Source organism: Apium graveolens, chromosome 1, assembly GCF_009905375.1.
Source record: "Apium graveolens cultivar Ventura chromosome 1, ASM990537v1, whole genome shotgun sequence".
Classification (NCBI taxonomy): domain Eukaryota; kingdom Viridiplantae; phylum Streptophyta; class Magnoliopsida; order Apiales; family Apiaceae; genus Apium; species Apium graveolens.
This window is the reverse complement of record NC_133647.1, coordinates 202,740,197-202,754,882: the sequence shown is the minus strand read 5'-3', so window position 1 is coordinate 202,754,882 and position 14,686 is coordinate 202,740,197. Positions and strand designations below refer to the sequence as shown.

The window sequence follows — 14,686 nt, the reverse complement described above, 5'->3', positions numbered from 1 at the left end:
GATTCTAAGATGTATGCACATTATAATAGGTTAAAAACTCTTTAAATTAATAATTATTAATTTATTGATAAATTAATAACTCTCTAAATTAATAAATTTCTTCGGTCCCGACATTATTAATTTATAGAATTTTTACTGTAATAGGAGAAAAATATGCAATGATAAGATAAGATATGTATATTAACAACTTGAAATTCCATCTACCAAACTGCTGGTAATCTTGATGTGTAGTTGACTTCACTTAATTCATTAAAAAAAATCAAACTCAACTCGATTAAGATTATTGATTAATATAAGACTCAACTCAACTCTGTTCAATTTATGGCAGTATTTACAACTAATCTCTCATGCGTCTAGATACATAATCAAATATCACAAAGAGCCCTTCCCCCTTCCAATTCTTTCCGAGGTTTTTAGGATAAAACAAAAGAATGCAAAAAATAGATAATTATATTGATTTTTACTATTTTATTATTAAAATTTTAAAATATTAAGTAAAACTAATTTTATTCAAAAGCTCTCTACCCAGGAAGATATTATTTATTAAGCTACTATTTTATTCAACATATTATAAATATTATAATTTTATTAATATGAATATAACGATAAAGTGATATATTTATAATTTAATTTAATTATTTTCTACCTCATCTTATTTTTTATATAAAATTTTCATAAATCACCCTTCATTTTTTTAAATATTTTAAATTATATATTTTTTAATAATAAATTAAGTCAATACAAGTGTACAGGATAACAAACCGCGCCCCAATATATCGTTAAATATTAAATCATATCCTACCAAAAACATATTTGGCTTATACTTAATTCATAACATTTTATTCTTTTTCTTGTTTTAAAAAAAACTTGGAAAATATGAATAAAATCATAAATTTAATTTTTCCTTCGTTTTAACATTGAGTTATGATCAAACCCTAACTTAAGCAAGCTCTAGCTCAATCATCCATTTTAATGGCGTCGCGATTACGACGACGCAACTCCTTCGAAGTCCTCTCTGCCGAACAAGACATCGACGACGATGATCACATCGCTCTTAACAATTATAACAACAACGAGTTCTACAGATCTATCTCCGATCCTTCACAATCGGCGGATTTAGCGGTGTCGTTGTCGCCGAAACGTCGGAAAAAACGCCGGAATCGCGGCGGAAAGGGGAAAAGGTCGTTACTTGATTGTGTAATTGCGGAGGAAATAAGTGATTTTGATAGTAAGAGTGTTAGTAGTAGTTGTGTGACGCAGACTGTTGTGTTTGATGGTGTGGTAGAGTCGAATGGCGGTGGTTTGGAGTTTTTAAGTTCGAAAAACTCGAGAAGAGGTGAATTGAGGAATGTGAGGTTTGGTGGAGGTGTGATTAGTAAGGAGAATTTGAATTTGGAGAAGTCGAGAGACGGAGAATTGAGGGAAAGGAATGTGAGGTTTGGTGGTAATATGGCGAGTGAAGGTGTTATCAGTTCAGAGATTTTGAATTCGAGAGAGTCGAGAGACGGAGAATTGAGGCAGAGGAATGTGAGTTTTGGTGGTGATGTGGCCAATGGAGGTGTGATTAGTAAGGAGTATTCGAGTTCGAGTGTGAATTGTGGTGGTGATGTGGCGAATGGAGGTGTTAATGGTTCGGAGTATTTGAGGTCGAAAGAGGGAGAATTGAGGCAGAGGAATGTGAGTTTTGGTGATGATGTGGTGAGTGGAGGTGTGAGTGGTTCGGAGTATGTGAGTTTGAAAGGCGGAGAATTGAGGCAGAGGAATGTGAATGGAGGGAAGGAGGAGGAGAAGATTGTGTGTGAGGATGTGAAAGGCAGTGAGTTGAGGCAACGGAGTAGTGTGAATGGCGGTGAAGAGGAGGAGAAGGTTGTTGTTGAGGATGTGAAAGCGGCGGAGAGGTTTGCGGATGGTAATGTTAGGGTAATTAACGGAAATGTTGTGAGGAAAATGGAGAGTGAGGAGTGGTTGGATTGGAAGAAACTTATGGCTGAAGATCCTAATTGTGAGTTGTGCTTCTTGTTTTAATTTGTCGTTTCCTAATTATAGATAAATTAGTACTTTTTAATGTGAATATAGCGATAATTAATTGGTATATTTGTATTATTGTAGTTTATGTAATCTCGGACAAATGCCCGGGGACTTAATTAGTGCTAGGTTGTATCTTTTTATTTTTGAAAAACTATATGGCAATATGTGTGCTTTAATTATTGATATTGTTACATGTTCTTTTTGTCCATAATATGTTTTTAGATGAACTGTGGTTATTTTGTGTACTAGAGTACTAAATTCACGTGGCAGAGGTTCTGTCACACTTGTGATGTGTTTTGGCTTACGTATGCTCAATTCCAAATCGTGATTCATGTGAAAACAAATCCACATTTGACAGCATGAAACAAATTAATTATTAATTTGACTTGTAAATTTAATTCTTTTTGTCAGACAATTTGCCCTTAGAGAACTCTCCAGTGAAATACTTTATTGAAGAAATGTTCTATGGTAATTCTTTACGGAACACAACAATTACTGCCAATGAGAAAGATCGAGAAAGAGTATACGATACAATATTCCGCTTGCCGTGGCGTTGTGAACTGGTACTTACTATATATCATAAACAAGTAGACTGATTCATTCTTTTTTGTTGTTTATTGATGCCTAGCTTATTCACTTTTGTTAATGCACTTTATGATGCATCTGCATATATGTAAATATTTGTTGGCTTTTTTATTTACTTGTCACAAAGATCTTTTTTTCTGGTTACAGAAAAGTATTTGTTTTAATGTTTGGTTTTTGAAAAAAAAATTTACACGTCTTCTTTTGTGATCTATCACTATTCACAACTTATTAAACTAGCTCTACATTGTTATCTTAACTTGGAGCTCTCTTTAATTTTCCTTCAGATACTGGTCATTCCTTTCATTTTGTTGTCATATCATGTCGCAAGTCCTTCAGAGCTACTATATACTGTAATATAGTATATCAAGAACAAATTTCATTACTATATTAGTTTTAGGGTTAGATTTGAAGATAAATGTGCTTTTGCAGATCATAAATGTAGGCTTTTTTGTCTGCTTGGATTCGTTTCTATCATTGGTAACTATCATGCCCGCACGACTTCTCGTGACATCTTGGAAGCATCTAAAAGCAAGGTTAGTTGTCTCTCAAGTGATTGTTTTTGGACTTGAGCATTATCGGGTATTTTTTATGTGAAGATTATTGCCGACTCAGTTACTCCGGGGACGAGATACACGTGTATGATCAATCACTCCTGTCTTACCAAACTTATTTAAAATGGAAAGAGATTTATTTTCTTGTTCCTTTGCTTCTTTCTTCCTTTTTCTTTCCCATTTATTCATTTTGTGTGCTTATGTCCAAGATTTTGTATATCTACTTAATTCCCTTAGTAACTCTTACGCAGGCAGTTCAGGAGGCTTTCGGCAGCAGAGCTATCTGATTTTGGTTGTTTTATTGCGCTGATATGTGGTGTCATTCTCTTACAACAAACAGGTTTTGTAAGGAAGTTTGGCTTTTTACCCTTTTTCTTTCTGCTTTTGTTATATTATATTTTATCTAATTGGAGGTATAGTCATGATGATCTTTTTTAAATCTCGATTGGCTGTATACTAATTTACTGTTTTGTTAATATTTTTGTACAGATATTAGCCTAATATATCACATGATCCGTGGTCAAGGAACAATCAAACTTTATGTCGTGTACAATGTCCTAGAGGTGAGGAAAATGAGTTTGTGATTGACAATGAGTTCAAACTTATCAATAATTTGCCAGGACATTCTTGCTGTGAGTATTTATACTTAATTGATTATCCTTTTCTGACTTGATGAATTTATTTTGAATAAGCACTTGTAGAAACAGTCGTCTTATTAACCATTGCTGCATTCAGTTTAACTGTTAGATGATCGATACATCTAATAATCAGGGATTTTCTCCTATTATTTTCTGGTCATTGCACGTAATTTTCCAAATATAAAAGTTGCTCCAAGCCTTTTTCTGGTCACTGCTCTTTCTTGTTTTCTTCCTTTGACACACACGAATCACGATATTTGTTGGATGCTATGCCAATTGATACAAATAAGAGACTTTTCTTGATAGAAATTTTTATTGTTATGCGGTGTTAGAAAGCAGCTACGTTGAGGTCATTTTGTAAGATTCATGTCAATTCACCTAGCTCGAAACCATATTATTAAGGAAATCTTGTTGCTTGTTGAGGGAGAGACTTTCAAAATATATGTCGTTATACCTCCTCTGCTAATTATATTGGCTAATTTTTTAAGCTTAATTGTTAAATTACTTGGATAATATCTACTCTGGAGGTTTCAAGACTTTTTACAGAAATCTTAGTATTAGAGAAGAATCTCCTACTTCGTCAATGCTAAACTTTACAGACACGCACACATTGCACAGAGAGTAATATATGACAAGCATACTTATCTCTTGTAATTGTAGTCATAAGTGCCTGAAAAGCACCTTCATTTGTAACAGAGATGCTGATAGTTCAACCAGAAATATTCTGCTAGCTATTTATTGATGTACCACTTGTTTGCTTATAACATCTCATCTGTTATGTTTGTTAATATGTGCGAGTGCAGTTCCTATTCACTAACATATTTCCCAACAGATATTTGACAAATTATGCCAAAGTTTTGGTGGGGATGTGCTGCAGACCTTATTCAATTCAGCAGATGGATTGGCAAATTGCTCCCCAGAATCCAGGACATATTGGTTATGGAGATTTATATCTGACGAAGCTTTAACTGTGACTTCATCAAATATCCTTTTGCTCTGAGATCAAATGTTTCCTTCCAGTGCTAAATTTTCTATTTATACTATCTGATGTAGGATTCCTTAACCTTTTGTACTTATTCATTCGTTTATCTTATTAGCTCAGGCCATTACTTTGTCAACCTGTATAGTTGCTCACAATAATGCGTTGCCAGCTTTGCTGGTGTCTAACAATTTTGCCGAGATTAAAAGCAATGTTTTCAAGCGATTCAGTAAGGATAACGTACAAAGCATGGTCTACTATGGTGCGTGTATTCTTCAAGATTTTTAGCCTTTAATTTTTTAAAGATTTCATGGTTAATTGACCTATCCTTCTAGTTTAGCATTATTGCCATCGGAACGTTTTCTTTATGTGCTTGTTCTCCGGGGTGGGGACACAGTTGTAATAGAGATTTATTTCCTATTACAAATTCACAATATTTGTGCTTCATTTTGATGCCACAATTTTGAGCTACCCCAGCAAATTTCATTACAAGTGTTATATTGATGTATACGTCTGCACTTCAAATTGATAGACTGTCATTGTTTATATTAAAACTGCATAGAATTTTGGAACCTCTTTTAGATATTTATTAAATCATGTGCTTATATGGTTTGAATACACATTTTGGTGACCAGATTCAGTAGAGAGGTTCCACATTTCAGCCTTTATATTGTTCATCCTAGCTCAAAATATTCTGGAAGCAGAGTCTCCTTGGTTCGAGAATTTTCTATTTGTGAGTTTAATTTGTTCCTGGCTCGAAGTACTTTAAACATTTAAAACTATATAATTATGTAATGAAAATTATGAAGTTAAAATGAATGTTTATCTTAATCTTGACTCTTTTGTGCCTGAATTTTCAGAATGCTTCTATGGTTTATATATGTGAAGTGATGATTGATGTAATCAAACATTCATTCATTGCGAAATTTAATGACATAAAGCCCATTGTATTCTCTGAATTTCTCGAAGACCTCTGCAGACAGGTATTCTTATACCCTCACTTGTCTGTATCTTAATCTTGGTGTTTATTTCGTCATTTTTTACTGGACTGTAGTTTTGTTTTCTCCTTTTGATTTTGTATATCCTTGATCTTTTTTCTTTCTAAAGGATAAATGCTCGATAAATGCTCTTCTGCAATATGTCTTTTACTATATACACTTGTAGCGTGGCATATGGAAAAAAACTCATCCTATAATTTCTTCTAATTGTATATGTATAGTTGTAAATAAGCATTATATAAATTCATATGAATGGAATGTCAAAACTACCTTGGAAATTCCTATTCTTTGGGTTTGCAGTTAATTATATTTTTTCTGGAAAAAATTATAGGATTTTTTCTCTATGTTTGTTTCTGCCCTGTTGAAGCCATTAAATTGTAGCTTAAGTGGAGGGACCTGCTCAGATGTCCACTGTTGGCGTTTTCTGTTTCACATTTTGTAATATGCGTATTCGAAGTTATCTATAACTCTGACATCATAACTAAATAATGCTTATCCTCAAGTACTGCACATCATAATTTGTGCATATATATCTGCATGACTGGATCAAGTGTTGTTTATAATCATAATGCTTATTTACAGAGACTAAATTTGCAAATGGAGAACGGCAAGAGAAACCTTACTTTTGTTCCGTTGGCGCCTGCTTGTGTGGTAAGCTTGCATTATATTTATTGTGAGTTCTACAAACGCTCTGCTCTTTGAATACTTACAGGAATAAAATGGTTGGTTATTAATCGTGTAATTAAAGCTTTCCGGCTTACACGGGAAATGAAGCTTGTCAGTTGACAATTGACATAGCTGCATGCTATAAGTAGAATCTGTATAGTACATTTATAGAAATACCGTGAACAAAAATACTACAATATATGGCAAGCATAGTGATGCGGAACAAAGAATTAAAATATTAGTTTGTATATATTTTATGTTATTAGTTAGGATTAGACTTAATGTAATTTGTTTTAAAATGATATTATAGATCTAGGAATATTCTAGATTATGATAGAGTATAAGAAATGATTTGTTTCCTTTATTAAAAGATTGTTGTTTGGTGACTAAGTTTAGGGATTTACTCGTACGTGGCTACATAAGCTAAAGTAATCTTTTATTATAAGCAGAATTGATTGATTATTGAATTGGGAATTGTTTCTCTCTTGTTATGAGTTGCGATCCTAACAAACCTCTTTTCTGCGGTTGAGAAATCCTAGGGGTAGTGATTCTTCTTAGGTTGGACCACCTTAGGCGTGGATTTTCTGCGGTTAATCCACAAATATCTATCATTTTACCTGTTTTTAATACCTGTCCTGCATCACATAGACTATGCAGGATAGAAGAATAAGAAAACTGTAGATTTTTTTTTATGTAAACTGAAAGCAGTATGAATTATATACATATTGTACATCAAGATATAAATGTGAAGAAATTAAAGCGAAGATTATATACACTACAACAATGTGCATACTAAATATATGTTATAATGGGGCCCTAGATGCAGGATGGACCATAGTTTAGTATATAGATTCTCAAGGATAAACTATACTGTTTGTATGAGTTATTTCGAAGTTTCTTCTCCAGAAACACTACTGAAGAATGCGTAAAGTGGTAATACTGAAATTATAATTAATTGGGGATCTGCTGACATACAGAAGCCTTTCCTTGTTGGCTTTTAACTCTAGGTCCTCTTAAATACAAAAGTATCCATTTTAAGCAAACAAAGAAAGGATACCGAAAATAGCCTTCTTTATCAAAGTGCCCCTATAGCCCAACCAAAACTATAAATGCTAATCTATTCATTGGTTCACCATGGACCCTTGAAGGTTAATACAGTAAAACCTCTTGAAGTTATATTGTCGGGAATTCAAGAATATATTAACTTAAAGAGATAATAATTAATTGATAAATTAATATATATAATAATTTAAAGAGTGAACTGTAAGAATCTATGAAATATTTTAATAATTAGACATCTCATTGATTGAATAACCTATCCATGTACTACACCTATCCATGTTCTACATTTAATAAAATATATGTAAATAATTATTGACATTTATTACGCTCAAAGCTACCAGGAAAGAATAGGTTATGGCTGTCAATAATCTACTGAATATTCCATGTGAAATAAAGTTCATAAGAAATTATGAATATCATCCTTGAAAATAAAGTTGATGATGAAGTTAAAGAAGATACACTTATCGCATCTGAATTTATTTATTTTTTCATTAAATTATAGCACCACAAGAAAACAACAGTTCCAGAGCTTTTAGATGTCATGAGCAAAATTAGAGATGAGTTCTAACAAGATCTGTATATAAAAATTTAAAGAAACAAATAAAATTATATCTTACTAAATTATCCTTAATAAATGTGTAATTTAGAAAAATTGTTGTTTTGTAGTATCTGAAGAACCATAAATTTAGCAAAATAAAAGAACCATATATTCATAGAGGGATCTTCCAGGAAGTATTATTTTGTTATCCCATCAAAAATGAAAATTTTACATTGTTTAGAGTCTAAACCTAAAGAAAATATTTTTCTAGAGAGGTTATATGTATATATTGAATATTAATTTGTGGAGGTTCTTCTGTGTTGCTTGATTTCAGGTAATTAGAGTATTGAGTCCAATATATGCAGCTCATCTTCCTCATAGCCCCTTGTTGTGGAGACTCTTTTGGATTTGCATATTATCAACAATGACTTTTGTAATGCTAACAAGCCTTAAAGTAATGATTGGCATGGGCCTTCAAAAACATGCAACTTGGTATGTCAAACGATGCCAGAAGCGGAAACTGCACAATGATTAAATGAACTGTCAGAAATTGCTTTGCTCCAGAGGAGTCTTTAAGATCAAAATCTTATTGCTCCACATTGTAAAAATATCCATCAGTATGGGGATGGTATTAAACCTGCAACATGCAGCCGGGCCTTCCTGAAGGGAAATGGTGAGTTGCCGGTTACAAACCTGAAGTGACTCTTGTTTTCAAGGTTATATATGTTATACTGCCTGTCGATATATGCAGGACCTAGCTTTAGAAATCTCTATAGCTAGTTTTTGGGATGATAAAATAGTATAGTATTAATCTTAAATTAAGTTTACCTTCCGGTCAATGTATTTTACAGTCTTTATAGCAAATGTATCCGCTTATATATATTATGGATAGAATAAATATATATTACATTAATGACATTTCGGAATGCTGTATATGTTTTTGGGACCATAACTTTGGTCAGCGCATGCATTCTGTTTATCTTAATTGAATTTTGTTGTTAATTTAAAATCATGTCGACCAGTTAAACTAGGCCTGAGATACAAAAGATATACAGGGCCATCAGTGTTCTAATTATGTCTCAATATTATACAAAAATGTTGTTGTGACAGAAGATTATTATTGATTGGACACCATATATCAAAGTTCTGGTCCATCAAATCCATAAGATGAGAAAAGCAGCAAAGAATGAAATAATTTCTGATTACCTGGGTGGCCATTAAGATATCTGGTCATCATTTAACACTTGTACAGTATATATAATCTATGGATTGTCTATCTATATTCTAAATTGTTTTTGTATACCCTCCCAACCTTACCCTATCAATACAATGATTACGCTGATTATCATTGCTATAATTGATTTTATTCCATTAAATAACAATAGATTATTTGAGTACAAGTGTAAAGTGATTTATAATTATTACCTTACTATATAGTTACAGCTTCCTTGTTCTTATTTATTTTATTGGACAAAATTAGCAATTCTGCAAACATTATAGATATTTTAAATAATTGTACATGATAATGCATGAAATGCAGTTTTACATGTATGATTCGAGTGCTTAACATTTAGAAAATAATAAAAATTTAAAGTCAGGAAAGTGGTACGTTTTTGCGAGTTTCAGTTGAAAAAGATATTTAATTCGAAAAAAGAATAAATTTTAATAAAAAACATCATAAAGTAACATTGGAATCCCTTCTCTACATGAATGGCTGAGCATGATACATATCTGAAAACTGCAACCAACCTATTCGGTTCAACTTTGAAAAATGATGAAAAACGTTTAACAAGAAAAATATGACAAGAGGTCTTCAGATTGTAAATAAAGTATGGCTGTTGAATATGACTACCAAACTCCATGAAAATTATTTCCTTGTTTCTCGGCAACTTAATAAAGTTTGATATGCAAAACAAACTAGGTCCTATAATATATAATTTTTTGTTGTCTTAAAAAATCATTAAAATATTTAACTACTAACTACCGTAATTAAAAATGTATTAAAATTTTATATTTACATGTTTACTGAGTTTTTATGCCATAGTGCATCTTAGAAACATATAAATTATTTTTTTATAAATATTATATTTCAATACAATTCATACACGATAGAATGAATCCCAAAAAAATTCTTTAGTTTGCCAAGTAACATAAAAATTGTTTAAAAATAAAAGTGGCAATATTATTTTGTCACTGTTCATGAGCTGATTATCGTGTTAAATTATAATATTAAATTACATAATATATAAAATTGTGTCCGTATCTTAAGGATGGCTTTTGCCGCTAATTAAACATAGGTCCCGCCTCCTTGTCTGTAAAGTGTTGTAGTGTGGTGGAATAAAATGTTGACTATATTATCAAAAGATTTTGTTACTACTTGTTGCACCATTTTTATCTGTACTCTCCTTTCCTTTTCACCATATTTTTTTCCTCAACTTTACAAAATCTACCACCCTCTTTGTACATAATATAATCATACATTTCTTCTTTCTTCATTCCTCAGTCTCTCCTCTTCATCAGTTTCAGCTCAATCCATTTCTCCAATATGGTTAGTATCCATTATTTTCTTTACAGTCACCATTTTAAGTAAAATATATTCTACTTTAATTAATTCAAGAGTCTGTCATGTATAAGTTACGTACATCTTACTCTCCTGAACTCTTATGATCGGAAGTTGTTTTGGTTTGGTTTGTAGGTTTAAAATTCGAAAAATTGTGTGTTTTTTTGTTAAGCAACCATAATATGTTTTTTTGATGTTGATGAATCAAATTATGAGTAATTTGACATGTGTGTTAAATTTTTCTATCATGTTTAAATGGTAGAGTTAAGCAAGTAAGTTCCATGTTTGTTTAATTGATGATTATCAAATTATGATTTAAATTGTAGGTGGGATGTGCAATACGTTTGCAGAACAGGAAAGTGGAGTGGTTGAGGAGTTTATTGCGCGTAAAGTTCTTTGGCATTTGCGATGATCACAGAGATCTTAGGAAAAATGAAAAGAATTTGTTTTGTATTGATTGTAATCTTTGTCTTTGCAAGCACTGTGTCTCTACCAGTTCTTACTGCAGCAGCTTTCATCGTCGTCTCCAAATCTGCAGATATGTTTATCACGATGTTGTCCGTCTTCAAGATATTCAGAAATTTTTTGATTGTTCTAAGATCCAAGTGAGTTCTCATAATTCAACACTAAACCATTATGTTCATACTTGACAGTTATCTAATTGTCAATTGCCATATGTAGGACTGAAAATGTTACCATACTAGCGTGATCAGTTTACTTGTTTGGTTGTTCATCGTTCAAATTTGATTCGAGTAGAAACATTTCTAACATCGAATAAGAGTTCAATAAGGATTACTTTCTAACACTTCTTATTCAACTAAATACATAGTACGAAATATGAGATGATGGTACCTGCTGCTACCCTCCAAATTTATTGTTCTGCTTTAGTAATTAGTTTGATAGGTTAGCAAGTTTTAAGATGCATGTGTTTTGTATCAGTCATATTCATGTACAATCAATTCATTTCTACCGACTTTGGTACTACAGATAACATGGTACATCTATGGTTTGAAAGCAGATTATGCAGTACAATTAGTATAATGATGCTCTAATTATTAGTTTGTTCATCATTATTATGATTATACACATATACCTAGCAAAATCAACTGTGTTTGGAGTGAACTTAGTTCCTTTGTTTGTTCATTTGAAATTTACTGCCAAGAACTTATATTGCAGACGTATAAAATCAACGGTGAAATGGCTATACATTTGAATCCCCGTCCTCAACTGAAAGATATCAAAGCAGCAAAATTAAGGAATGGTGCTGAATGTGAAGGTTGTGGAAGGCACATACATGACCTCCCTAATCAGTTCTGCTCTATAGCCTGCAAGGTATGAAATATGTGTATTTTCTCGTATCTTCTTAATTGTAACCAGAAATTTAACTCCTAATTGGTAGGTTATAAAATCTCATTTCCTTCAAAAGATGCACCTACTGTCTACTGAGATGATCAAATTTCAGGTACACATATTCAGCAGAATGTCTAAAGATAAGGAGCAAGATATGATTTCCATACCCCTTCGTGAATTCGATGCTCTGTCTTGGAAGGAAAACTGTGATCAAAGCGAATACATAGACGAGAATCGATCATCTCTTTCCCCAACAGATCAGTCATCTGAGGTAATACAATGCAGCTGGTTAAGTTCAGCATCAAGGCCTAAGAAACTATTACACAAGAGGAAAGGTGTTCCAAGAAGAGCTCCTCTCTGCTAATGTCTAAAAAGGACATATATTCTACAACTGCAATCTTCTACATTTGGCCACATTAAGGTATATTACAGTGAAACAAAAGATGAAGAATAAGTCAAAAGTTAAATCTGTAAGTTTTTTCTATACAAATATATTAGTCTATACAAACAAAAATGGTTAATGAAGTCAATTCATTCTCAAAGTAGCCACATTTTTTGTGATTAAGTTGGATTAGTTGAAGGGTGCCCCCCACCCCAGTGTGATTGTACAGCATATGTCTATTGTATTTTGCTGCAAAATTCTTGTTATTTGTGGTATTATTTGATTTTTGTTCCATTCATACAAAAAAATTGTACTGCTACAATCATATCATATTAATAAAATCTTGATGGTTGAGTTTGATTATCATTCTTCATCGAGTCTAATTATTGTAGAATCGAACTATTATTCTCGCTATTCTTAAGATAAAACGTGTTCTAACCCTTTTGAAATTAAGTGTAATTCTAAAATTTCACCCTATAACATACACCTAATTATTTACTTATATAAATTTGACATGTTAACTTACTAATATGATCATTTTAAATAAAGCGACGCTTCAGCAACAAATAAAAATTGAAGGGAAATAAAATTTACGCAGAGTAGAAGTTAATTTTTGCAGTTAGATTTTATTACATAAAATTTTAAAAATAGTTGTATAATTTTCTAGTGAGTACAAGATTTAGTACCTAAACATGGTTTCCTTATTTGTAAAGATAGTTGATAATCCGTGCGATACACGCCTATGAGACTAAAAATATCGAATTAATATTTGTAAAGAATTATTCATAATCCGTGCAAAACATGAATTAAAATTAATATATCAATATCAATATTAAATTGGTACTTGTAAAAATAGTTATGTGGTTAAAAAGAATCGAATCAGTTATGAAATTTTCCGCTATAATTATAATTTTGCATTGTTTTACTTGATATAGAAATTTAACATATTAGTTTTATTTTTGTGAAACGAATTGTATTTCTATCTTATAAACCAAATATTTGTTTTTTAGATAATTTAATATTAATTAATATAATTTGATACTTATCTTATAATTAGTCTTTTCAATATAGTTTATTTAATATTATTTAATTATCGATAAAAATTAATTTATAAATTAAAAGTAAATAAATGTTATTAAATTTAATTTAATATTACTTAATATAATCTAAATACGTCCCATAAATTTGTTACTGTTAAAATATGTTTTTTAATTTAAATTAAATAAACGTTGTGATGGACAGTAACAAATACAATTGTTAAATCAATAATTTTCAGTTTAAAAATTAATAAATGTTACTAAAGTCATTTGCTATTACTTAATTATTTTTAAAATAATACTATAAAAAATAAAGTTTAATAGAAGTCAGTTCGTGTTAATAATTTATTTTGTAGTTAGTAGTTTTTCAAAATAAAAGTAAATACATATTATTTTACTTAATTTAACGTAATTTAATAAATTTTTAATATAATTTATAAATAAATAAAGTTTACATAGAATATAAGTCAATTCGTGTTAGTAATTTACTTAGTAGTTTGTAATTTTTCTAAAATTAAAAATAATTCTAAGTTATTTTACTTAATTTAATGTAACTTAATAAATTGTTAATATAATTTACAATTCGTTTAAAAAATATTTTTATTTTATAAAGTAAATAGACGATTGGATGAATATTAACTAAAAAGAAAATAAAATTTACAAAAAATAGAAATCTATTTGTATTAAAACAAAATTTATTAAGAATAGAAGTCAAGTTATGTCTGGTAATTACCAAATTTGGTATTTTAACACCAAATTATACATGATTTAGTTTTTTAATAAAGAGTATAGATTTGTTTATGAATGGGAGTGGTGCGAAAAGAAGTTTGTCGCAATCTTTGTCAGATGGAGACCGTGATGGAGCCTTGATTTGTCTGTTATGGCAGTAGTTGGTTTAGTTGGGGACCTCCTAATCCCATGCATTAAGCCAATGTAAATTCAAAATGGTGGCTTTTATTAAAAGTTTGTGAGTGTATTATCAAGGTGGCAGACACAAAAGCCGCCTAAAGTAAATTCATAGATAACATCCTAGATGCTCATTCTTATTTGCATCTTCAGAATTTTACATGTGTTGTACATGTGCTCTCGTACTTGTTTGTTTTCTGCTATTTCTTCCCCGGAAAGCAACTTCATTCTCTGCAGGTATGCAGTTATTCCATGGAGTCTGAGCTCAATAATTTGGTTTATGCAACTAAACGAGGTTTAAATTCTAAAGTCGAGCAAACATGATACGTTTTAAGAGTTATAACGGTGTTATTGTTAGAAAAATGGATTTTAGATCATAAGTTTTATTATATTCTTGATGATAATC

General features: G+C 31.0%; 2 protein-coding genes across 2 annotated transcripts; both read left to right on the top strand.

Annotated features, from left to right (window-relative positions):
• The first annotated feature begins 864 nt into the window (after positions 1-864).
• LOC141678937 (protein POLLEN DEFECTIVE IN GUIDANCE 1-like) lies at positions 865-8,963 on the top strand. Its single transcript, XM_074485396.1, has 11 exons — positions 865-2,002; positions 2,440-2,591; positions 3,043-3,146; positions 3,416-3,504; positions 3,654-3,727; positions 4,635-4,785; positions 4,876-5,043; positions 5,417-5,514; positions 5,642-5,764; positions 6,362-6,430; positions 8,380-8,963. Exons 1-11 carry the CDS (start codon positions 973-975, stop codon positions 8,578-8,580), a joined length of 2,259 nt encoding a protein of 752 aa, XP_074341497.1. The 5' UTR covers positions 865-972; the 3' UTR covers positions 8,581-8,963.
• A 1,482-nt stretch (positions 8,964-10,445) lies between these two features.
• On the top strand, positions 10,446-12,697 carry LOC141724425 (protein RGF1 INDUCIBLE TRANSCRIPTION FACTOR 1). The gene is made up of 4 exons (XM_074526583.1): positions 10,446-10,593; positions 10,932-11,210; positions 11,782-11,937; positions 12,068-12,697. Exons 1-4 carry the CDS (start codon positions 10,591-10,593, stop codon positions 12,317-12,319), a joined length of 690 nt encoding a protein of 229 aa, XP_074382684.1. The 5' UTR covers positions 10,446-10,590; the 3' UTR covers positions 12,320-12,697.
• The last annotated feature ends 1,989 nt before the right edge of the window (positions 12,698-14,686 follow it).